Here is a 25,984-nt window from a genome sequence, read left to right on the forward strand (position 1 = left end):
GCATGAATTACATATATATAAAAAATGGATAGTTCTAAAATGATGAAAAGTTTTTTATTAATTTGTTATTTAATTTATCAATAATATTGAGTAATTTTTATAATCATTGGTTGTCTTTATTTAACCAATATAATTTAAGTGTTTTCTATTGAAATGCTAAGAAGCACAAAGTCAACTTGCTTAGCTAATAAAGTTGTAATAGCAATAATGAATCCTTGAACCCAATTACATTTATAAAAAATTAATATCCAAAAATGCATTTCCTTGGAATCGAATTTTAGAAATTTGATCTCTTTTTTGTCTGCAAGATATGACCTAAAGATAATGAACCTTCTGTTTTGTAAATTATATTGCTTATTTTGTGGTGTCTTTTTTAATAAATATAAAATTCAAATATTTTTAATATTGTATTTAAATATTATTTAATCGTATAAAATTTTAAAATCTGTTTATTCACTTATTTCAATATGTTTTTTAATTATTTATTTATAGTACAATTACGAAAGAATATCAGGAAAAATTATAATAATAAAAACATGGCCTAAACTAAACTAAACTAATCTAAACAAAACAATCTAATTTAGATGTAGAAATACGTATCCACCACTCAAGTGCTTAATTCTTCTAATTAATTGGTTAAGTAATTAACTTAAAAAAGCATATGACTTCCTTAAGCAAGTTAGGTTTATTATTGAGGGTGTGATTTGTGTGAAAGCTTACCAACTGTTTCAAAAAATAGTTGTGTGATTGGATGTGCATTTAAGCCTAATCACAATTATTTGTTTTTTGAATAAAAAAAAGCAGAACGAAATAATTATTATGAAAAAAGAAAAAAAAATGAAACGAATTCAGAATATTTACTTTGATTGATTTCTATTTTTACCATAAGAAAAAAATATGAGTAGTTAAAAGAAAAAACTGTGAATATTATGAATAGTAAATTTCAGATTTATTTTGATTATACCTTATTAATTGTGAATATTAATCGTTAAGAATAATTTAATTTAAGGTAGTGTATAGCCTTCTTTTATTTATAAAATATATATAATTTTTGGTTATTAATCGTTATGCTTTGTATTTGGTTATAAAATTTTTTTAACATTAATCTTATTATATGTTCTTATTATATTTACTCATTTTGATATAATGTTTAGAATTATCCATAGCTCATCTTCAACTCTGAGAATGCACTTCAGTGCACTAAAACTGTCGATACCAATCGAGTTAAGACTCAATCTTATTATGAGAGGTGATAACTATTACAAAATAATTTTTGTTCAGATTTATTTTAATTTAAATTAGAATATCTATTAATTTTCTTTTCTTCAACATTTTTTCTTAAAAAATATCAATGAAATCATATAATTATTTTAAAATTTAATATTAGGTAAATTTAGAATCAAATCTTAACATTTATTATTTTTATTCACAAACCACAAATTAAAAAAAACTATATATATTCAACTTATATTATTTGAAAATAATATTTTGTTAGAATAAATAATATAGAATTTGTAGAAATTCAGAGTTCTTCAGCAAAGCACAAGACACAACAAAAACATCATTAATGGGGAAATCCAAAACCCAAGAAAACAAGAATGATTGTGATCTTAAGCAAGGGTATAGTCATGGTTAATATTTACTCAAGGTGTTTATACTCTTAATAAATTCACAATTTAGCTCTCTACTTTTATTTTTATAATTAATCCATTTATTTTATATATTTTGAAATTAAACTTTAATTCTCAATAATTTTTTTATTAAATTCGTTGGTATTATAGTTTGAAATAAAAAATACTTATTTTTTATAATTATATAATTAAAAATAACGTTATTATGAACTTAAATTTAATAAAAAACAATATTAATAATTATATTTACATTTTTAAATATGAAAAAAATAAATATTAAGGCTTCATTTGCTTTCTGAAAATAATTTCTATTTTTTATTTTAAGGAAATGATGTTTATTTTCTATTTACTGAAAATGAGAAAACACATTTGATAAATAGAAATAAAAATTTATTTTTGATAAGGACAATATCAAAATATGTTTGGTACATATTTTTAATTAAAAAAATGATAATAAAATTTTACTATTTTTTAATTTTCACATATTTTTATTTTTGTTTAAAAAAATCATTTTTAAAAATTGTAACAAAATATGTTTTCTTTTAATTTCCAAAAAAATGAAAATGGCCGTTGTTTCTTAAAATTAAACGGAGCCTAAATTTTTTAAAATATTTTTTTTCCAAATTTATAAATATACAGCAATTAGGGGCATATTTTAACCCCTCTAATTTTTATTTCCAATTAGGAAAAAAACTTGGAAAGGACATCCAAAGGCATCCAATTTGACCAAATACCATAAACTCTCCCAATTATTAAACGACGCATTTCAAAACTTTAATTTGAACAATCCAATGTCTTATTCAGTCTTCCCCTTAGATGCAAATTACTTACTTATTTACAGTGTGGCAAAAAAATCCAATCTTTATTCATAAATAACTTTCTTTGTTTACTTTGCTCTTTTCTTTTTACTTTCTCTTTCTCTCTCATTGTGTCTCTCTGTCAAATCTAAGAATATAATGCTAAGATACTCATTTGGAGAGAGAAAGAACCAAAAAAACAAAAATCACAGAAGAGTTTGTAAGAGATAACAGAGCAATGGGGTAACTTTGAACAAGATGCGGCTGAAGATTTACTATCACAGCTGCTGATCATCAAAATCCCATTTCCCGGTTTTTTTTTGTGTTTTTGGTATTTTTTTTTATCCAAACTTTTGTTAAAAACTTGTTCTTTTGCTGTTTTCTTAATTACCCATTTGCTTACAGTTCATCTTTTTGTTTTTTCTTTCTTGCAGTTTGCATAAATTTTATGTTTTTTTTTTGTTGAAAAAGATAGCTTATTTTTCCAGATTTTGTTCCTTTTTGCAAGTATTTGATGTTGGTTTTTGGGAAGAATACTTAAAATTATTTCCCAGTTTTGTTCGTATGGTTCATTTCTTCTTCCTTTTTTGAGACCACTCTTACATAAAAGTTCATGATCCTTTCCCAAATAGAACCAAAAAAAAAAAAACTGGGTCATGTGCTTCTTTGAATTGTAGATTTGTATGATGAAATTCCTTCTGTAATTGGACCACTGGGTCCAAACAACTTTTATGGCTTTCTTTTTTTTTATTGAATCACTTTCACTGCAAGTACAAATGCTGTATGCTAACTTTTGGGAATCTTTGTTTTGAATTCAGGGTATTTCTATTTGTTTAATTGATTCTTTACAAATTGAAGATCTGATGTAATCCTTTTTTTTCCCTTTTCAGTTGAGTGCTTGTTAGCTTTGAAACTTGGAATAGAATCTCACCGTTGCACATCATTGATCTTTGACTGAATAGGTAACTTAGGTTACATAGATTATCGGGGATTTCAATCATTCGATTGTGTGAATTTTGTTGCTCTAAATGCATTCAAAGTAGTTTGACTTGATTACCTCTGGTTGTGTATAGGTGCAAGTGATTCAGAATAAAGATCTATTAGAGTAGTGGAACAGAATTAGATTGTTATTCTGGCCTGGACCCATTACTTGAGTTTTTGTAAAGACCAGGCTTTTGCAAAGCCGAAACTCATCGTGTTATTGCTTGTTGGTGGAATTATGGCAACTTCAGTACATTCTGAGTCTAGGCGCTTGTATTCTTGGTGGTGGGATAGTCATATCCCCAAGAATTCTAAATGGCTTCAGGAAAATCTTACAGGTATGAGTTTTCTTTCAAAATACTTTGCCGCGATGGTCTATGATGATATATGTGTATATATATGTATATAGTTGATAAGCCACTTAGATCTCTATATGCTACACAGTTGCAATGATTTTCTGTTTCAACAGATATGGATTCTAAAGTTAAAGCGATGATCAAACTGATCGAAGAAGATGCGGATTCTTTTGCAAGACGAGCGGAAATGTATTATAAAAAACGGCCGGAGCTCATGAAATTAGTTGAGGAGTTCTATAGAGCTTACCGTGCTTTAGCAGAGAGGTATGATCATGCAACTGTTGAGCTTCGCCATGCCCATAAAACCATGTCGGAAGCCTTTCCCAACCAGTTTCCTTTCGTATTGGCTGATGAATCATCCTTGGGCTCTTCAGGCCCCGAGGTTGAGCCTGACACACCAGAAACCCCACATCCTTTTCGTGCATTCTTTGATTTGGATGACTTGCAAAAGGGCTCTGGGATAAACAAAAGGGGTTTAAAGCAGTTGAATCAGATGTTTGAATCGGGATTAGTGTCTCCAAATGCCAACATTACTGTGAAGAAGGGGAATGGTGGTGAAGCCGAGGAAAATGAGCAGAGTGGGTTATCTCAGTTATCGATTGAGAATGAAAATTTGAAGAATCAAGTTCTTTCCGAAGCTGAGCGTGCAGGTAAAGCTGAAAGTGAAGCAGATTTCTTGAAGAAAACTCTTGCCGAGATTCAAGCCGAAAAGGAAGATGTCCTTCTTCATTACCACCAGAGTTTAAAGAAGTCATCTAGCCTCGAGAGAGAACTTAACGAAGCACAAATGTATGCCGGGAATCTTGACGAACGAGCCAGCAAAGCTGAAATCGAGATCAAAGTTTTCAAAGAAGCATTAAGTAAACTTGAAGCCGAACGAGATGCTGGTCTTCATCAATACAATCAGTGCTTGGAAAGAATATCCAGCTTGGAGAATACCATTTCCCAATCCCAAGAGGAAGCAAAAGGGCTTAACGAGAGGGCTTTCAAAGCAGATATTGAAGTTCGGAATCTTAAGATAGAGCTTTCTAGGTTAGAAGCTGAAAAGGAAGCTGGTCTTGTTCGATACAAGCAGTGTCTTGATATGATATCATCATTAGAAAATAAAATCTCACTTGCTGAAGAAAACGCGAAAATGCTCAACATGCAAATCGAAAGAGCTGAAAGTGAAGTTAAAGCGCTCAAAGATGCTATTGCTAAGCTGAAAGAAGAGAAAGATACTATGGCTCGGCTGTATGAGCAGTGCTTGGTAACGATTGCCGAGTTGGAGAGTGAAATTTCTCGTGCCCAGGAGGATGCAAAACGATTAAACAATGAGATTGTAGTCAGCGGTGAAAAATTGAGAAGCGTGGAAGAACAACGTGCTCTGCTGGAGAAATCGAATCAATCTCTACTAGTAGAGGCCGATAATCTGGTGCAGAAAATAGCGATTAAGGATCGTGAACTTTCGGAGAAGCAAAACGAGTTGGAGAAACTTCAGACATCATTGCAAGACGAGCATTTACGATTTGTGCAAGTCGAGGCTACACTGCAAACTTTACAAATGTTGAATTCGCAATCTCAAGAGGAGCAGCGAGTTTTGACATCGGAGCTCTTGAATAAGCTTCAAAAGTTAAACGAGTTGGAAGCAAGCAACCAAAAATTGGAGGTAGAAATTGATCTAGTGCAGTGTGAAAACCGGAGCCTCAATGAATTAAACAGTTCTGCCACTGTTTCGATGAAGAATTTAGAAGATGAAATTCTCGGCTTGAAGGAACTGAAAGAAAAACTTGAAAGTGAGGTTGCAGTACAAATGGAACGAAGTAATATCCTCCAGCAAGAAGTTGACAAATTGAAGGATGAAATCGAGGTCTTGAGTAGCACATACCAGGCATTAATTCAACAGCTGCTGTCTGCAGGTTTAAATCCCGAATGTCTTGAACTGTCAGTGAAGGAATTACGGGAGGAGAACTCTAAACTGAAGGAAGAATTCAGCAAGCAAAGAGGGGAGACCGAAGTTCTTTACAAGAAACTGAGAAGCATGGATGATCTTCTGGAGAAGAATGCTGTTTTGAGAAGTTCAGTGTCGGAATTGAATGGGAAATTGGAAGGGTCGAGGGAGCTTGTTGGGGAATTACGGAAGTCCAGTGAGTTTCTTTGGGGAGAAAAATCTTCACTTGCCGCTGAGAAATCCGTTCTTCTTTCTCAGTTACAGAAGATGACTGAGAATATGCAGACGCTCTTTGAGAAAAACAGATCATTGGAAAGTTCCCTTTCTGGTGCTAATATCGAGCTTGAAGGCTTGAGATTAAAGTCAAAGACCTTAGAAGAATTCTGCCAGTATCTCAAAAACGAGAAATCCGTTCTTGCAGGTGAAAGAGACAGCCTGATCTTGAAGCTCGAGGATGTTGAAAAGAGGCTATGCATCCTTGAACTCCGATTTGATAAACTGGAGGAAAAATATTCTGACCTGGAGAAGGAGAAAGATTTGACACTCTCTCAGGTAGAGGAACTACGGGATTCCCTCGGTGCGGAACAACAAGAGCGTGCCTGTTATGTGCAGTCAAGTGAATCACGGTTAGTGGATCTCGAAAACCATGTCCATTTACTACAAGAAGAAAGTAGGTTCCGGAGAAAAGAGTTCGAAGAAGAAATTGATAAAGCTGTCAAGGCTCAGGTTGAGATCTTCATCTTCCAAAAGATCATAAAAGATCTTGAGGAAAAAAACTTGTCTTTGTTGATTGAATGTCAGAAACATGTCGAGGCGTCCAAATTGTCGGATAAACTAATTAGGGAGTTGGAGAGTGAAAATCTTGAGCAGCAGATAGAAGGTGAATTCCTATTGGATGAAATCGAGAAACTAAGATCCGGGATTTATTTAATTTTCCGAGCTCTTGAGTTTGGTCCTGTTAACAAACATCGGGATGTAGTTGAATCAGATCAAGTTCCTCTTTCATGCATTCTGGATAATGTTGAAGACATAAAGAGTTCACTATCGAGAAACCAGGAAGAGAAGCAACGACTGGTAGTTGAGAACTCGGTGCTGTTAACTTTAATCGGACAACTTAAATTCAAGGGCGGTGAACTTGAGTCTGAGAACCGAGCCCTTGAGTATAAGTTCGAGATTGTGGAAAAGCAGAATGCGATGCTGCAGAAAGACAAGCAGGAGCTTCAAGAGATGAACCAGCAGTTGATGTTGGAAGTGCGTGACGGAAAGATTGAGAAAGAAATATTAAACGCAGAATTGGAGAGTGAACGTGGAAAGTTGAAGAGCATGCATGGAGCTTGCTTGTTATTAGAGGAGGAAAATTCCAAGCAGCTCGAAGAAAACAGACTTTTGCTCGAGAAATTCTCGGACCTCAAAGAGGATATGTGTGTTCTTGAAGATGAGAACAGTGTTGCCCTACAAGAAGTGGTAGCCCTTAGTAGTCTCTCTCTCATTTTAGAGACCTTTGGTGCCGAAAAAGCCGTTGAAATCAAGAAATTGGAGAAGAAGTTGAACAAGAAAGAAGCTGAAATCTCGGAATTGAGTGAAACGGTTCAGAAGTTACACAATGAACTAGATGGTGTCAAAGATTTGAACGACCAATTAGATTTTCAAATTGTTATCAGTAATGATTTGCTAAAACAGAAGACCATCGAGCTTTCAGAAGCAGATGAAAAGCTTCAGGCCGCACATAACTTGAATGCGGAACTGTACCAGACTCTCGAGGAACTGAAGAGGGAATATGAGGAATCTAAACAGATTAGAGAAAACTTAGAGAGGCAGATTGTTGAACTATCGGAAGATAACAAAGAACAGAAAATGGAAATCAAACACCTTCATGAAGCAAATGACAATTTGGGTTCCAAAGTTGTTACATTACACAAGGAAATCGAAGAAAAAAAGATGTATGGACAAAACCTGAGTCTAGAGCTACAAGAAAAAAGCAATGAGTTCGAGCTGTGGGAAGCTGAGGCTGCATCATTTTACTTTGATTTCCAAGCTTCTGCCGTTTGTGAAGTTCTACTCGAAAATAAGGTGCACGAACTTACTGAAGTTTGTGAGACACTCGAAGAAGAAAGTGCTGTAAAGAGTGCACAAATAGGACAGATGAAGGAAAGGGTTGAGTTCTTGGAAAGTGAAATTGGAGGGTTGAAGGTCTCGACGTCTGCCTATGTTCCGGTCATAGCTTCATTGAAAGATAGTATAATATCCCTCGAGCAAATTGCCCTTCTTCAGCCAAAGCTTTGTGTTCCAAACGGGGACGAAGATAAGGTAAAATTAATTTCTACATTTAGGGAATATTACGGTTGAAACTATTTAGATATGCTTGCATTGTACTACATTTAAAGTTCTATTTATTTGTTTTCACCAGGATGTAGAAATGGTTGATGAACTTTATGTGATGAGCTCGGAGAAACTCGAAGAAGGACAAAGTGCGTTTTTGACAGCTGGGATTTCAGACTTGCAGGAGATGTGCACTAAGGTTAAAGCAGTCGAAAAGGCTGTGGTGCAAGAGATGAATAGGCTTGTGAAGCGGAAAAGTAACAAGAACAGCCACGATATTGATGCTTCATCTAAAGCCATCAAGCCCTCTAATTCAGAAATGAAGAAAGGTATGCAAGTTGGTGATGAGGTTGCTCGAAAACTCAAGTCGAAGAAGATGAAACCTGAAATTTCTGAATTGAGAAATGGAATATTGTTGAAAGATATTCCCCTGGATCATGTCTCTGATTCTTCATTATACAGGAGGAGCAAGAGTAAGAAAGAGACCAGCACAGCTGATGATCAAATGCTTGAACTATGGGAGTCTGCTGAGCATGAATGTGGTGTTGATTCAAAAACCAATGACATGCAGGTACGGGCTTTTGTACCGGGGGAGATCATTGCTTGTCATCAGTCCAGTGATCTAGAACCGGAAAACCAGAGTTCTTTGGGAGCATTGGTGGAGAAAGAGTTGAGCGTTGATAAGTTAGAGATATCTACCAGCATTAGAGAGCCAAAGAAACGAGCTAAAAACCGAAAGGTCTTAGACAGACTTGCTTCTGATGCTCATAAATTGATGGCTCTTCAAACCTCTGTCAAACAACTGAAAAAGAGAATGGAAATCAAGAAGAGGAAGAAGGCATTCGATTTAGAATACGGACAAGTCAAAGAACAATTGCAAGAGGTGGAGGATGCAATCAAGGAGTTGTGCAACGTCAATGGTGAATTGACCAAGGATGTCGAAGGGAGTTCATCTTTAGACGGAACAAACTCAATGGAATTGGAAGGACCTGGAAAGGGCAACTTGAAAAACGTACGTGAGCAGGCACAAAAAGGGTCTGAAAAGATCGGAAGGTTGCAGTTCGAGGTGCAGAGCATTGAGTACGTTATGCTGAAACTAGAAGATGAAAGGAAGAACAAAGGGAAAACCCGAACCGGTGTCCTCTTAAGGGACTTTATCTACAATGGTGGAAGACGGGGTGGAAGACGAAAGAAGGGTTGTTTTTGTGGGTGTGCAAGACCTTCTTCCAGTATAGACTGAGGCTAAGCATATACAGAAAAAAAAAGGCCCTGTTGTTGCTTGATAAGATTCAAAGCATGCCTAATTTTCAAGGAATTTATATGCTTAGAAACTGTTTTTAGAGCAAATTATCACTTCTAGAATTAGGCCCTGATGTAATCAGTTAACAAGCTGTATACAGCACTCTATCTAGTAATTTTGAATAAACAATGTCAAACTAGTAGAACTTGTTATATATCCAGTTCCATTTTAACCAGTATTTATTTATAACTACAATTCAGGGTATTTTCGAGTTTAAGTTGGGTTTTTTTTTAACACAGCAAGATTACAAGCTAATTCATATTTATTTGAAAAACATTCTAAGTATAAACATCTTAAAATGTAACCCTATATGACATTCATGTATTTGTCATTCATATTAAGAATATTTAAGGTAAAGATCATATTTATTTTTTACCACATATTGTGTACTCAAATATTAAGTTGCAAAAACATGTCCTTTGAACATCAAAACCATGGAGAAGTTCTCTACTGAAGTATTTCAACAAAATTAAAATGATCAGCAAAAACTCCTAGAAGCATAAAAAAAAAAAGACATTCATGGACTATTGTTTTTCGTTCAAGCTCCAACAACCTCTGCAGGAGCCTCAGCCATTGTCTCATCAGCAGGCCTCTCTAGTTTCACACCAACATCCTCTGAGTAGTCACCATGAACCTAAATGAATAAAGAAAACAACAAAATTAAGAAATTAACCAGACAAGCTCCATGGGATAATAATTTTATTGAAAAGTATGAGAATAGATGACAGAAACTTACCTCCATCAACTTCCCGAGATCAAACTTGGGAGCCTTCAAGATTTTGACCTTACGAATAAACACATTCTGCAAAGGATAGATGCTAGATGTTGCCTTCTCGATTTCTTTTCCAATCATCTCAGGGATGAACTTTTGAACCAGTTCCTTCAAATCACAAGATGTTGCCTGGGCAGTCATTATTTCCCTCATCTTTCGGCGTATCTGAAAAACATTAATTTCACTTGGTCATCATGGGATTGACAAATTCACAAAAAGCACACAAACACTGCAAACAGTCACAAGTACCGGGGTAGTTTACCTGTCTAATCTGGCTGGACTGAGCGTAACAAGTCCTTTTAACCTGGTTTGGGCGTCTCTTAGTGAATCCAATGCAGAACATTCTCAAAGTGTAATTGTCAGTTGTCTTCACGTCAACATGAGCTTCAATCAGGGTTTGCCATTTACGAACCAAAGACCTCAGTTTGTCAGTTGTAAAATTCATTCCCTGGAAATTTGAAAAAGGAAAACCGATCAAAATTTTTAAACTTCTATTGCTAAAAAAGCAGGGATAATATAGTAAATAAAGGAAGTTTATATTAATCATACCCAGAAGTTGGTCAAAACATTTTTTCCTTGAACCTCTTCAGCTCTCAAACGAATCTTTCTGTAAGCATGATCCTCATCACCACCTTGAAGATCAGCCAGGGAAACCTCAAACACACGGTGTTTGAGTCCTTCAGAAGCAATCTGTCAATGAAATAACCAAGTTCAAACCACATACATATAACTCAAACAGTAACTATAAGTTAAATATACAGAGCAGATCTAAGTTCATTGTGCTGTTTCTATCTGGAAACTTATATATCAAGAACACACATCCACAGCATATCATAAGTACAAGAAAGTCATAAAGGTGATTAATGGTCTAAATAACCGAAGCTGACCAAGAATGCCAATGTAAGACCAAAACAAGTAAACAAATAATAAATTACAAGTTTCTCAAATAAGTCCACTTCAATTGTTGCATCCTTCTCAAAGAAGCAACCATGAAGTGCAGAGTCAAAATGAATTTATAGTTTGATAACAGATACAAAATTTACTCACTCAATTGAGAACCTTACGCGTTCAGTAGCCAATTTTCTTAACACAAGATATTGGTATTTCAAAAGAAATGGTAAATCAGCACTTCAAATAACAAAAATAACATCATTTTCATGCAAAAACAACCAGCAATACAAGCCAGGGATTTAAACTGTGGTCGCGGCTACATTTTCGGTTTCGGCAATAGAGGTTTCGGACAGTGCCTATACCGGTATCGGACCGCTATTTAAATCCCTGATACAAGCAAGGCTCAGCTCAAAACTACAGTTCCCATTTTATAGTTCAAACCAGAAAATACCATGAAAAGACAATAGCATTAAACTTACATATTAACTTCCAATAAACGCTAAGAAAAGGTCAAAGCTTTGGCAATGGAATGTACAAAGAATATAAACGAAACCCAATTTCCTCGAAGGTTGAAAGAATACAATACAATGCAAATATTTTCGAAAAATAAAATAAATAATTTTATAAAAGAAAACAAACCTTGGTACCCTGAGTACGGGTGACGAGAGTTTTTCCCACATTTCTGGTAGTGAAAACTGAAGGAGCCTTGATATCGTACCAATCCTTCTTAGCAAAAGGATCCGCTCTAAACAAAAAAATATCAAACATTTAACGAACAGATCTGTTAGTAAAATACCCAAAGCGCGATTAAAGCTAAAAATTAGATCGATAAAGACCCAGAAAACAAAAAAAAACAGTACTCACGCCTTCTTCTTTCCTCCCTTCTTTCCCTTGGAAATCCTCTTGTTCTTCCTACATTACAAAAAGAAAGACCCAGAAATAGATCAGGTTTAATAAAAAGAAAGAAAGCCCATTTGAAGAACAAGAAAGATGAAGGAAAAGGAAATGAGTACCCGACGGCCATGCTTCGCAAACTTTGCTTTGCTACAAAGAACGGAGCAGTCGGCACCTAATTAGTTTTTAAAGTGTTGGAGTGGGGAGGGAATAGAAAACCCTAATTTTAGTTGCTTATATATGGATGCTTGGCTCTCTCAAGCTGTACTTATTTCCAACTGTTTGAGAATCCCGGTTTCGTTATCCGGCCCGGCCCAATTAGAATTCTATTAATATAAAGGTTAAATTCTGTTGTTAGTCCCTGTACTCTTTGTAAATTTAAAATTTAGTCCTGTACTTTTATTTCTAAGAATTTAATACCTCATATTGTTAACACCATCATATTTCTTTTTTAATCATTTTAAAAGTTCGAAAGAGATGAACATAAAGTAGAGTAAAATGTTTAGGCACATTGCATTGAAAAGCAAAAAATGAGAGTAAAGTTCCAGCTTTTGAGCAAACCATGAAGCTTTTTTGTATTCTAATTAAGAACATACTGACTTATATTTTAATATAAATAAATGTATATAAATACAATCTTTCAAATACATAAAATAAAAAACTTAATTGTAACAGGCTAATTTAGCACAGGCCCAATTTACAAATAAATAAAAAAATAAATTATTACAGACCCAAAATAAAAATCACAAATAACCCAAAATGAATAAAAACCTAATGGCCCAAACGGGCCACTATCTTAAGCTAGCAAGAAACCCTAGCTCACCCTAAGTTATCAGCGTCGTTGCCCTCTAAATTAATGGGCACGCCGCCAGAGGCCTAACGCTCATCTGCCGCCGTTCACCAAAATGGCAAGGGCATGTTTTTTGCCCCGTTGTTGACTCTCCAAAGATACCTGCAAAATAATAAAAAAAATGACAGAGATCGCGCGCAAGCAACGGACGCAAAACAATAATAGAAACAGCAACATAAAATACTTAACAATGTTGTAAATCGGCTATAAAAGCCACCACAATTAATGTAATATTCTAGACACGAAAAAAAAAAGAGTAATCGAAAACAAAATTCAAAAATCCAAAAGGTGATTTTTTTTATATTTTTTCATTCTTTATCTTTTATTTTCGAAAAAATATATATAAATATAATAAAAATGAAACCTATTTACTTATATCGCCGTTTTCTCCTTTCATTTGGAAGACCGACGGAATCTCGAGGTTTGTCGAATGGTCACGACAGAAGAAGACAGAATTGAAGGGTTACTTTGATTTTTTTTGAATTTTGGTGGGCTTTTTGGGCATTTTGGTCTTACATCGGGGTAGAGGGTAGTAAAACGATCAAAAATACCCCTTTTTTCTTTTGTCGGCCACCGTAGACGGCGAAGCCGTCATCGGCGACCGGTGACCGGCGACCATCACGAAGGCTTGCCGGACCATTAGCTGGTCTTAGTGTCTGTTGCAGAGAAAAAAAATGGGGTTTTGGATTTTTTTTATTTATGGGTTGAAATGATTTTTTTTTAATTTAACGTAAATAGCCATAGCGAAACGACGCTGTTTCGGAGGAATCCAGAAGGCCCAAAACGACGTTCTTTAGGGGCCAAACCCGAAATCTGACTTGATCCTTTAATAGGATCCGCATGTTTTTGAAAAATAGCTTATTTCTGCTTTTGGTGCTTCCACTTTTTAATGACATTTCAATGCAGTCCTATTTCTTTATTCTCTTTTTTAATTTTTACCATGTAATTTCATTTTTCTTTCATTTTGGTCCCTATGAAACGGTGGGTTTAAGGAGTTTGGGATAATTACATATTTAGTCTCTATTCTTTTATGCACGTTTCATTTTAATCCTTTATTCTGTTTTATTATTTTTTTATTTCATTCCCCTAATTTCATTCTGATTTCGATTTAATCCTTAGTCTATTTAATCTCAACCTTTCCACAAAATTTATTTTATTTATTTATTTATTTACTATTATTTCTTTATTCTTTTACACTAAAAAATAGATTATTCATACCCCTTTATTTGTGCATTTTCATTATTATAGTTATTATTTTATTTTTAAATTTTTTATTATTCTCGTTATTTTATTATTTCTTTTATTATTTTTCAGCATTTTCATGTCATGTTTATTTATCATTCTTTAATCATACATTTTTCATTTTATTTTAATTTAACTTGTTTATTTTATCATTATTATAATCAGATTATTATTGTTATTATAGTATTCATTTATTTACTTATTATTTATCATTCTACCCACATGACCATTTTGAATTATTTAATTGTCACTATATCACACATTAGGTTTAAGCATTTATCCATTTGTATATTATGCCCAAATAAATCAAATGCATGTCGTTCTAAGTGTTACGTTTGTTTTTTCGCACGATGCATAAAAAAGAAAATTTTCAAACCAAGGCAAATGTTCATTATTTTTGGAATTAGAAGAGTCGTGTTCCTAACTTACGGAATACGACTTTTTTCTAAAACCAAAATAGTCGAATATCCATTTCAAAAATATAAGAACGAGATGCAAGTAATGATCAAATGGCATTTATTCTTGATTTCGAGAATTTAAGGCATTTTGTCCTAACTTACGAGACATGATCCTTCTTTCTCAATTAACTTAAAATAAGCCTTTTTTTTTGCGAAAATTAATTTAGTAATACCACAATAAAAAAAAAGGATCGTGTTTTAAACTCCCTTAAAATTTTCAATTTTCGACACTAAGACATCAAGTAATCAACTATGTACGAATTTTGGACGTCGCGAGGGTGCTAATCCTTCCTCGTGCGTAACCGACTCCTGAACCCATTTCCTAAATTTTGTAGACTGAAAAAAATTGTTTTAATAAATCAAACATCTCATTAAAACGATCAAATTATGAGGTGACCCGATCACACCTCCTAAAAGTGATTGGTAACGACTCTCATTATCATTTTTTAAAATAAATTTCAATTTAAAAAAAAAGTTTCGACAGCTTGACGACTCCATTGAGGACCAAATAAGAGAGTCAAGCCGCGAGTTGGTTACTTTTAGTCTTTTTGTCAAAATTTGATGATTTGATATAAATTTACAATCCCTTCTTTGCATTTCATCCTTCATGTTTTGATATATCGAGTTGTATAGCGATCTAGTATATCTGTTTTTGTTGGTTCGAAAGTTTCTTTTTATGTGTTTTCCTCTTATTACATTGCATAATCGTTTAATTTTGCCCTTCTTAAGTGGGATTGAGAAGCTATTCCTTCGTGAGGTCTTCACCTCCGTATAAGATAGTGGATCACTTTCAGGATACATTCGTACCTATGTCTTTGTAAGATCTTCATCTCCGTATAGCCATAGGGAAATGTATTATCCTAAACCAAACTCAGTCTGTATAATTCTATAATGGGTGAGGATACCCTTACTTTAGAATTGAACCACATAAAATGAGTCCTAAAAGCCTACCCTAAATAGAACCATATCGAACCTCTAGTGGTCATCCGATTAGGTGTTCTATTTCTCATTTCTTACTTTGAATTCTAGATTTATATGAAATGTACTGACTTGTTTAATTTTGTTTTGGTTGTGATTGCATTGTATTTTCATTATAGAAAAAGTGTTAATTCACATTCAGTGCTAAACAGATAACTTGTCATGGAAAATGGATTTCTTAATAAAGTGTAAGACAATACGACCATCTGGATATGGTTTGAGAAGATACAACAAAAGAAGGGTGACAGCCTGATGGAGGGATTGTGGGATTTCACTCGCATCAATGTGACTCGGAATAATCTCCTAGAGTTGAAAGAGTTGTCGGACCAATGGGATGATGAAACCAAGCAGCTATTCTACTGTAACTATAGTGATCTGCATTATTTACTCGATTTCAAGGAGGATAAACACTTGTTTCGAGCTCTGGCTCAATATTGGAATCCCGCCTACAGCTGCTTCACTTTTAGAAATGTAGATTTGGTGCCTACGATAGAGGAGTAGACAACTTTGCTTTGTTCCTCGAGGATTCAAGCCGACAAAACTCATTCTAAAGCCCCCAACATCCTGACTTTCTTAAAGAAGTTAATGAGCATCACGGGGATAAGTGAGTAACGGGTCGCAGCCCAGATCAAAAAGAGAAGAAGATAGTAAATACATCTTTTGGAAAAGTTTACGAGATTTGATCTTGGCACATCCGGATATGAAGAAAAGGGTCAATATCTTCACTTTAAGCATTTATGGGTTGGTTATTTTCCCCAAAGTACTAGGGCATATAGATGATGTCTTTCAGATTTATTTAACTGACTTAATAAAATGGTCACGTCAGTCCCTGCAATTTTAGCCGAAACTTTCAGATCTTTGAGTGCATGCCGAAGAGCAGGTGAAAGAAGGTTTATCGAGTATGCGCAACTTTTGCTAGCCTGGTTGTTTCACAGTTAATTTTAGAAAGTAGAAAAAATCTCTTACCGAGTATTCTCTGAGAACTATTATCCGTTGAAAGAATTCGTGGCTACGCCAAAGCGAAACAACATTTCAGAGGAGACATGGATGACAATTCTCCTGAATCTCCAAGTTAAAGATGTTGAATGGAAGATCCCTTAAATGATCCTTGATGAGATTTTGTAATGATGTGGAGACTTCGACTGGGTTCCTCTACTAGGAATATGGAGAGCTATCGGATATGCTCCTCTACTTGTGTTGAGGCTGTATAGATTAAGGTAGTTCATATCGGCAATGTAAGGGTTGGCTCAGTGCGAATTTGCATAAAAGGGTGATAATTAAAAGAAGAAGGTTCGTGAAATATCTAACGCTTGAAACCAACCCACAGAATGAAAAGATTTGTCGCAAATTCCATGAAAATCCCCGAATATGATTGGTGGTGGGATAAAAGAGTCAATAAGAATGTCCTTGTTTCAAATCAAGAAAACACTCAACCAATAAAAAAACGCCTACAAGTGATCCCGTCCGAGTTGAAAATCATAAAGCAAGACTTCGAAAAGAGAAGTTCGAAACTGGAGAAAAAGATAAAACAATTGGAAGAGGAAAAGATGCGTCTAGGATTAGACGTCAACATCCAGAAGTTAGAGGCTGAGAAGATGAGAAAATGAAAAACTAAGACTGAGGAATTTATATGCTTAGAACCTGTTTTTACAGCAAATTGTCACTTCTAGAATTAGGCCTTGATGTAAACAATAATAAGCTGTATACAGCACTCTATCTAGTAATTTTGAGTAAACAATGTCAAACTAGTAGAACTTGTTATATATCCAGTTCCATTTTAACCTGTATTTATTTATAACTACAATTCAGTATTTCAAGTTTGAGTTGGATTTTTTTTAACACAGCAAGATTACAAGCTAATTCTTTTTTATTTGAAAAGCATATGAAGTATAAACTTCTTAAAATGTAGACCTATATGCCATTCATGTATTTGTCATTCATATTATGAGTATTTTAAGGTAAAGATCATATTTATTTTTTACCAAAGCGTAACATATTGTCTACTCAAATATTAAGTTGCAAAATCACATCCTTTTAAAATCAAAACCATGGAGAAATTCTCTACAAAAGTTTTTCAACAAAATTAAAATGATCAGCAAAAACTCCTAGAAGCATAAAAAAACAAGACATTCATGGACTATTGTTCTTCGTTCAAGCTCCAACAACCTCTGCAGGAGCCTCAGCCATTGTCTCATCAGCAGGCCTCTCTAGTTTCACACCAACATCCTCTGAGTAGTCACCATGAACCTAAATGAATAAAGAAAACAACAAAATTAAGAAATTAACCAGGCAAGCTCCATGGGATAATAATTTTATTGAAAAGTATGAGAATAGATGACAGAAACTTACCTCCATCAACTTCCCAAGATCAAACTTGGGAGCCTTCAAGATTTTGACCTTACGAATAAACACATTCTGCAAAGGATAGATGCTAGATGTTGCCTTCTCGATTTCTTTTCCAATCATCTCAGGGATGAACTTTTGAACCAGTTCCTTCAAATCACAAGATGTTGCCTGGGCAGTCATTATTTCCCTCATCTTTCGGCGTATCTGAAAAACATTAATTTCACTTGGTCATCATGGGATTGACAAATTCACAAAAAGCACACAAACACTGCAAACAGTCACAAGTACCGGGGTAGTTTACCTGTCTAATCTGGCTGGACTGAGCGTAACAAGTCCTTTTAACCTGGTTTGGGCGTCTCTTAGTGAATCCAATGCAGAACATTCTCAAAGTGTAATTGTCAGTTGTCTTCACGTCAACATGAGCTTCAATCAGGGTTTGCCATTTACGCACCAAAGACCTCAGTTTGTCAGTTGTAAAATTCATTCCCTGGAAATTTGAAAAAGGAAAACCGATCAAAATTTTTAAACTTCTATTGCTAAAAAAGCAGGGATAATATAGTAAATAAAGGAAGTTTATATTAATCATACCCAGAAGTTGGTCAAAACATTTTTTCCTTGAACATCTTCAGCTCTCAAACGAATCTTTCTGTAAGCATGATCCTCATCACCACCTTGAAGATCAGCCAGGGAAACCTCAAACACACGGTGTTTGAGTCCTTCAGAAGCAATCTGTCAATGAAATAACCAAGTTCAAACCACATACATATAACTCAAACAGTAACTATAAGTTAAATATACAGAGCAGATCTAAGTTCATTGTGCTGTTTCTATGCGGAAACTTATATATCAAGAACACACATCCACAGCATACCATAAGTACAAGAAAGTCATAAAGGTGATTAATGGTCTAAATAACCGAAGCTGACCAAGAATGCCAATGTAAGACCAAAACAAGTAAAAAAATAATAAATTACAAGTTTCTCAAATAAGTCCACTTCAATTGTTGCATCCTTCTCAAAGAAGCAACCATGAAGTGCAGAGTCAAAATGAATTTATAGTTTGATAACAGATACAAAATTTACTCACTCAATTGAGAACCTTAAGCGTTCAGTAGCCAATTTTCTTAACACAAGATATTGGTATTTCAAAAGAAATTGTAAATCAGCACTTCAAATAACAAAAATAACATCATTGTCATGCAAAAACAACCAGCAATACAAGCAAGGCTCAGCTCAAAACTGCAGTTCCCATTTTACAGAGCAAACCAGAAAAAACCATGAATAGACAATAGCATTAAACTTCCATATTAACTTCCAATAAACGCTAAGAAATGGTCCAAGCTTTGGCAATGGAATGTACAAAGAATCTAAACGAAACCCAATTTCCTCGAAGGTTGAAAGAATACAATAATAAATAAATAATTTTCTAAAAGAAAACAAACCTTGGTACCCTGAGTACGGGTGACGAGAGTTTTCCCCACATTTCTGGTAGTGAAAACTGAAGGAGCCTTGATATCGTACCAATCCTTCTTAGCAAAAGGATCCGCTCTAAACAAAATAAATAAATAAAAATCAAACATTTAACGAACAGATCTGTTGGTAAAATACCAAAAGCGCGATTAAAGCTAAAAATTAGATCGATAACAAACAGTACTCACGCCTTCTTCTTTCCTCCCTTCTTTCCCTTGGAAATCCTCTTGTTCTTCCTACATTACAAAAGGAAAGACCCAGAAACAGATCAGGTTTAATAAAAAGAAAGAAAGCCCATTTGAAGAACGAGAAAGATGAAGGAAAAGGAAATGAGTACCCGACGGCCATGCTTCACAAAACTTTGCTTTGCTACAAAGAACGGAGCAGTCGGCACCTACTTAGTTTTATAAGTGTAGGAGTGGGGAGGGAACCTAAAACCCTAATTTTAGTTGCTTATATATGGATGTCTCAAAGCTGTACTTATTTCCAACTGTTTGAGAATCCCGGTTTCGTTATCCGGCCCGGCCCAATTAGAATTCTATTAATATAAAGGTTAAATTCTGTTGTTAGTCCCTGTACTCTTTGTAAATTCAAAATTTAATCCTGTACTTTTATTTTAAAAAATTTAATACCTCATATTATTAACACCATCATATTTCTTTTTTAATCATTTCAAAAGTACAAAAGAGATGAACATAAAGTAGAGTAAAATGTTTAGGCACATTGCATTGAAAAGCAAAAAATGAGAGTAAAGTTCCAGCTTTTGAGCAAACAATGAAGCTTATGTGTATTCTAATTAAGAACATACTAACTTATATTTTAATATAAATAAATGTATATAAATACAATCTTTCAAATACATAAAATAAAAAACCTAGTCATCAGAAAATAAATCAAACAGAGAATTTCTATTGACACAATGTTACTACATCACTAGTCCCTGCAATTTTCGCAGGTCATTGTTCACAGTAAAACTTCTACATTAGTCATAGAAGTCAAACTTTTTTTTGGCTCCTGATTACTTTCCCTCAGTTGAATAGAGCGAATTCATTTTCGAGATTCCATTTGGTGTTATTTCATACTCTTACATCGTACCCGAAATGGGATCTGCAGTAGTTGGTGTTTGTCAATACCGTACTGGTGGAACCGCACTCACTGTCTATAAGCGAAACCGATGATCTATCGAGTTTGATGGACCAAGGGTACTGATACTGATACTGGTACTGGGAGTTCTTTTCGGCAGCTCCAACATGTGAAGACGACCGCTTCATTTTCATTGCCTTTGGGACATGATTCCGGCCTTCCGTCGACGATCTCCGCCGGCCACTAGGTTGTCTCTCGATTGAATCCGGTCTTGACTTGGGCGCACTTTGTGACCTCGCTTTGGCTCTTGATGATTCGGTGTTAGCCATGTAATTGGGGCAGAACGAGTACTCAAATGTCTCGGATTCTGCATAATGGGGACTGCTTTGTGCTACGGTGAAAAAATGGTCTTCGAAATGACCACTGCAAGCACCGGGGCTTATTTGATCAGCCAAATATGATGATGTTACCGGTGATGCCTGATGATTTGAGAACCTATGCTCCATTGAATAGCTGTTTCTACTCTGCAAACTTGCCTTTGAATCACCATGATCTATCTCCACAATCTTAATGTTTTCCTCCAATCCACTATCAATCTCCTACATTCTCAAATACCACAGTGCAAATTCGACAGGTCGGGTTAGTTTCGAGTTGCGTAAATTTGAGTGAAATTATTCTGTTGATAAAATATTTAGATCAATTATTGAGGGGTTAATTTTTTATGTGGATCATTTCGTCAAGTTTAGTGGATTAATATTGTTAACTATTTTAATTATATTAAATTATATCGAATTAGGATTTAGATGAATCAAAATTTTGAGATTGGAACAGAATTTACAGTTATAATAATATATTATGCGGAAAAAACGTGGATCATTGAAATGAATCGAAACTTACATGATATCCATGCCGGAGGCGCTGATCTGGTGTGGTGGACCTTCTATGGGGCGATTGTCTTCGGCTAGCAGGCCTGGAATCTTCAACCATCCGAATCCTCTGAGCTCGAGCTCGGGCTTGTGCGGTAACCAAAGCCTGCATGCATTTAAGAGTAACACTAGCTTGTCTTCTCACCAAGTGACCTCTTACCAGTGCCTGTAACTTCACTATCCCTTTCAACGCTTTCAAAGCTTTCCTTGCCTGTTCATCAATGGCACCCACTTCCGATCTCATAAAAAATGTCTCAAATAAATACATAATTCAGCCATCAAATCTAACAAATTATAACATACCAGGTACGACCGAAACACAGCTTGAATCATCTTAGCAGCCGCCTCTTCACCTGCATCAACTTTCTCATCATCAGCACTACCACTTACCCGGATCACATCGGTCACAACCGGCGGAGCCGGTGGTGGTGGAGGTGAAGGGGTAACCACTTGTTCTACAGAATTCAACTCCCTAACAGGCGTCGCTGAAGCCGAAGATCTCCGGAAACTCCATCGTCGTTTCTCTTTAGGAGTTGTCGGTGGCAGTGGGATCGAAACGGTCGTCGTTGGATTCTCAGGGACAACTGAAGAATTCTGATTATTACTTATGTTTCTACTTTTGTCTTTCTTACCAGTCAACAAGCTTTTCAACCATTTCGCTGTCTTCCCCATCGCTGTTTAAACCATTCTAGTATTCACAAAAATGAAGATTTTATAGATCTCGTAGGGCATATTATATATCTAATGAGCATTAGGTAAGGACCCTAAATGATAGCTAATTAAACATCTTCATCTACCTGTAATAAGATATCAATGGTGACATCCTCGATGTTTCTTTAAGAAAAATTTCGGGTTGGAGTTCATTAGATCGGGTTATTACAAAACAATGTTTTGGTTGATTTGGAAGGGAACATAGCAGAAACCCATGTGAAAATGGGACCAGGGAAGATGGAGAATCCGTATAAAATACTACTGATTTTTGAGTTGTATTAATTTGGGGAGTGGCATTACGAAGATGGAAATGCCCTGTCGGGGGTGATAGTGGGATCCACTTAGAGATTACTGAGTTATAGCTTTGGGATTGGTCGTTGGGATCTATGACCAAGCACATGCTCGTTCTTTCAAAGCTGATTGTGTGCAGTATTGTCTTGTCTTTTGCACCAAGTTTTCTTCTGTCAATAGACATGGTCCCCCATTGAAGGCTGCGATTTAGGTTGTAAAAATGGAAATTTTTGTTAATTTAGTAACTGATTATAAATTTAAAAAGGTGATTATGAATTTAAATCATATAATTAACAGAATTTTATGTCAACAATTTAATCATTAATGGATTTCAAATCATCTCACTTTCAACAAATTATGTTTTTTTAGGGGGGAGTATTTATTGCACCGAGTAGGATAATTTTCTTTCGATAATGAGTATGAAATAGTCATGGTACCTTCAATCTATTTTAAGGGTGAGGTTAAATTTTTTTTTGAAATTAAGTTGTGTATCTTTACAATAATAAAAATATATTTTTACCATTTTAATAGGTGATGTCTTTATACTTTTTTTAAATGATTAAATCAATTTTTTTTGACATTTTAGGACTAAATGTAATTTTATCATTATTGATTTAAAATTTTATAAATTATAAAAGAGTTTAAACGGAAAAAAAATTTATTTTAAGGGTCAGGGCCATACCAACCTCTTAGCTTCGCCATTGATCCGTTCCTAAAATTATTATTTTACTTTTATATATATAATTATAAAAAAAAAGTAAAAAAGTGAAATATGTTATATGAAATCTCATGTTTTTTATAATTAGTTTTTTTTAAAATGTGTTTAAAATTAAATTAAAACAACATGAGATGAGATGAGGATAGATATATTTAACTTTATGGAGAATAAGACAAATAATAGGGTACATTAATAGTGAATTTAACAATATCTATCTCACTTATTTTCTTGTCGGATCTATTAAATTTATTTAAGTTAGAGTAATTATAAAATAATCGATTTAATTAAGGGGTTTAGCAAAATTAGCTAATTTGCTTATGCATAAATGGATTGCTTTTAGATTTTTGTTTCTGATATTAATAACATGTTGAAAATTTAGTAATTTTGTTTAATTTGATAATGTGGTTTGGTAAACGACATAATTTCACCGCCTTTAAACACACACCAACAAAATTTCTAATCCCATGCAACACAAGAAGCCCAGTAATTCGAAAATCTACCCTTGTCCTCTACTCATCAAATGCTTTATTAGTGTATAACTGTATTATAATTGTATTTATTATTTAAAATATCATATATTTATATTAGATTTAACACATGAATAAATAATTATTTTGACTTATCATGTATTATTGACAGTAGAGCACTCACGTAATCTTATTCTATGTAGTAATGCAGATTTTTTTGGTACTTAATAATGCAAGGTTTGGCTGTCAATCACATGGTAGGTTTATATGATCCCTCATGAAGTTTTTTTTTATTATCTTAATTCCGAGTTAATGGTATCTAATCTTACAATGGGTTAAAAGCAAAACCTAAATCTTATTGGCGATCGTTTTATCACTTTGAGTATACATGGAAATATTAGGGTATCCTCAAATTATAAATTAAGAAGTAGGTTGAAATAACGAAGATGTTTGGTAAACAAAATTTTAAGTTTTTTTTAGTTGATTTGGGTATAAATGAATGATTGGGTAGTCAAATATTTTAATTATAGTGTTTGGTGAATGGAAGTTTGTAATAACTTGTTGAGCTAAAACCTCAAAAACAAAAAACGCAATGATGGGCGTCGTTTTTAACAGCAGATTGAGATTGAGATAAAAATTACTCCCTTTGCCATCTGTTCTCAAACCTAATAGGGGTGCTAAGAGATCAGTAGATGACAACATCGTGTTTCTTATATATTTATTTTTACTTGTTTCAATATGTATCTATTTCTTGAATATTTATGTACTCTTAATTTATTTTCAATTTACTTGTGTAAAATGATTTCTTATGTAACTTTATATTAATTGAAATATGTTACTTAACAAATTTATCACTAATTTACATATTAAGAACAAGACATAATTATCACTAAGAATATAGTTTACAAATATATTGATACACTATTAATATTTATCAATTTCCACAATGTTAATATTTGCAAATAAACAACTTAAGAAATTTGTTTATTTAAAATTTCAAAAATATTCACTAATTAATTTCATTAATGGATGTTTTAATTTCTTGGTAATAGTGTTTTATTTCAATAATTTCATCAAACAAAGACTAAGATATTATAAATAAATAAATAAATACTTAATAATAAAACGTATCATGCCCTTATTTATCATTTTATATATATCAACTTTCAACTAAGTTTTACCAAACACTTTTAAATAAACATTTAATAGAATTAATTAGTCAAATCAATTAATAGAATAAGTTAATTAAACCAGCTACTACAATCAACTATCAGTTAATTGTCAAACATGGCCAATAATAATTACCATATTTTATAAAAAGTTAAAATTTTTTATTATTTTACTATATTTTAAAGCGACATGTGTCGAAATACTTTCCATGCAGAAAAGATAAAAAAATATAAAAATGCATTTTAAAAAGGTAAAATAAAAAAAAATGATATTTATTTTTCAATCTCGTGGGGAAGGTGAGGGAGAAATAATTTGTTGAAATTAACAAAAAGGTCAAATCCTCACGAGAAGATCTAAAACATGGTAGCCAGCAAATGTATGTGATTGCTTATTATTCTCTCTCACACTAATAAAACCAATTACTTTCATCTACACGTGATTATGGTCGGGTCACAGGATTTGGACCGACTTTATGCATGGTGTCAATATATATAATTACTAGTATTTTTTTCTAATTAAAATATAAAGTTATTTTAAATTTAATATTAAATAATTTTAAAAAAAATGATAACACATAGAAAACATTGAGAGTGAAATTATAAAAAAAATTAAAAAATAAAATATTAATCTTTAAAATAATATTATACAATAGTTGTGAACATTTATATGAATTTTTAGAATTTTTAAAAATTAAAAAAAAATTATATATGCTATCTTATATTTAAATTAAACAATATATATTTTATGATAATTTTTAAATTTAATGAAATAATTAAAAATAAATTTTAAATTTAAATTAATTTATAATGATAAATTTTAAAAATAATAACAAATTTAAATATTAAGAAAAATAATATTTATCCTAATGATAATTAAATAATATTTATGTTTATATATTTTTTTAATTTATGATAACATAATTTATCTTTATGATTTACATAAAAATTTACTTAAAATAAAATTTATCTAACCATTTCAATAGGAGAGTGTACTGGTAGTATGGTGGGAGAGTGTCTCTGGGGAGAGAGGAGGAAGCACCGGGTGGAGGCTGAGATTGGTGTGGTGTTATCCGGTCAAGATTGAGAGCTGATTTCTTTGTAACTAGTGTAAGTGGTTGAGTTTGTGTTTGGTTTGAATGAAGCTCCAGATTAGGGTTTGTTGGGTTAACAAGGACATCAATCGAAGAATGAACTATGGCTCAATCAACAAGAAAAGAGATAGGATGAAACACCCCTTACCCGTATCTGACGCCGGAACAGGGTACGAGGTATTACCGGACTTAAGTACTTGTAATCATTTAAAACTAAGACATAAAATTTCATCAAATTTTAAACTTTTCAAACATATATAATTTGTCCCTTAAAAGGGCCTACGAGGCCCAAAACAATCATTGAAATTGGTTTG

At 33.6% G+C, this 25,984-nt stretch overlaps 4 protein-coding genes across 5 annotated transcripts; 1 reads left to right on the top strand and 3 right to left on the bottom strand.

Annotated features, from left to right (window-relative positions):
• Window positions 1-2,288: 2,288 nt before the first annotated feature.
• On the top strand, window positions 2,289-9,468 carry LOC107928495 (protein NETWORKED 1A). Of its 2 annotated transcripts, none has more exons than XM_016859732.2 (5): window positions 2,289-2,759; window positions 3,319-3,390; window positions 3,502-3,747; window positions 3,879-8,002; window positions 8,103-9,468. In XM_016859732.2, the coding sequence occupies exons 3-5, from the start codon at window positions 3,648-3,650 to the stop codon at window positions 9,252-9,254; spliced, it is 5,376 nt and encodes a 1,791-aa protein (XP_016715221.2). In that variant the 5' UTR covers window positions 2,289-2,759; window positions 3,319-3,390; window positions 3,502-3,647; the 3' UTR covers window positions 9,255-9,468. The 2 variants fall into 2 exon arrangements, with proteins under 2 accessions (XP_016715221.2, XP_040933183.1); XM_041077249.1 differs by lacking the exon at window positions 2,289-2,759 and adding an exon at window positions 2,820-3,209.
• A 192-nt stretch (window positions 9,469-9,660) lies between these two features.
• On the bottom strand, window positions 9,661-12,113 carry LOC107928498 (40S ribosomal protein S3a). The gene is made up of 7 exons (XM_016859734.2): window positions 11,991-12,113; window positions 11,842-11,889; window positions 11,617-11,722; window positions 10,636-10,776; window positions 10,349-10,534; window positions 10,051-10,251; window positions 9,661-9,948 (listed from the first exon to the last, which is right to left on the bottom strand). The coding sequence occupies exons 1-7, from the start codon at window positions 11,999-12,001 to the stop codon at window positions 9,853-9,855; spliced, it is 789 nt and encodes a 262-aa protein (XP_016715223.1). The 5' UTR covers window positions 12,002-12,113; the 3' UTR covers window positions 9,661-9,852.
• Window positions 12,114-17,410: 5,297 nt separating this feature from the next.
• On the bottom strand, window positions 17,411-19,691 carry LOC107928496 (40S ribosomal protein S3a). Its single transcript, XM_016859733.2, has 7 exons — window positions 19,552-19,691; window positions 19,403-19,450; window positions 19,187-19,292; window positions 18,334-18,474; window positions 18,047-18,232; window positions 17,749-17,949; window positions 17,411-17,646 (listed from the first exon to the last, which is right to left on the bottom strand). Exons 1-7 carry the CDS (start codon window positions 19,560-19,562, stop codon window positions 17,551-17,553), a joined length of 789 nt encoding a protein of 262 aa, XP_016715222.1. The 5' UTR covers window positions 19,563-19,691; the 3' UTR covers window positions 17,411-17,550.
• Window positions 19,692-19,975: 284 nt separating this feature from the next.
• On the bottom strand, window positions 19,976-22,178 carry LOC107928429 (protein IQ-DOMAIN 1). Its single transcript, XM_016859660.2, has 4 exons — window positions 22,021-22,178; window positions 21,527-21,911; window positions 21,195-21,434; window positions 19,976-20,896 (listed from the first exon to the last, which is right to left on the bottom strand). The coding sequence occupies exons 2-4, from the start codon at window positions 21,893-21,895 to the stop codon at window positions 20,291-20,293; spliced, it is 1,215 nt and encodes a 404-aa protein (XP_016715149.1). The 5' UTR covers window positions 21,896-21,911; window positions 22,021-22,178; the 3' UTR covers window positions 19,976-20,290.
• Between the last annotated feature and the right edge of the window lie 3,806 nt (window positions 22,179-25,984).

The sequence above is a fragment of the Gossypium hirsutum genome, chromosome A09 (genome assembly GCF_007990345.1).
Source record: "Gossypium hirsutum isolate 1008001.06 chromosome A09, Gossypium_hirsutum_v2.1, whole genome shotgun sequence".
In the NCBI taxonomy this organism is placed as follows: domain Eukaryota; kingdom Viridiplantae; phylum Streptophyta; class Magnoliopsida; order Malvales; family Malvaceae; genus Gossypium; species Gossypium hirsutum.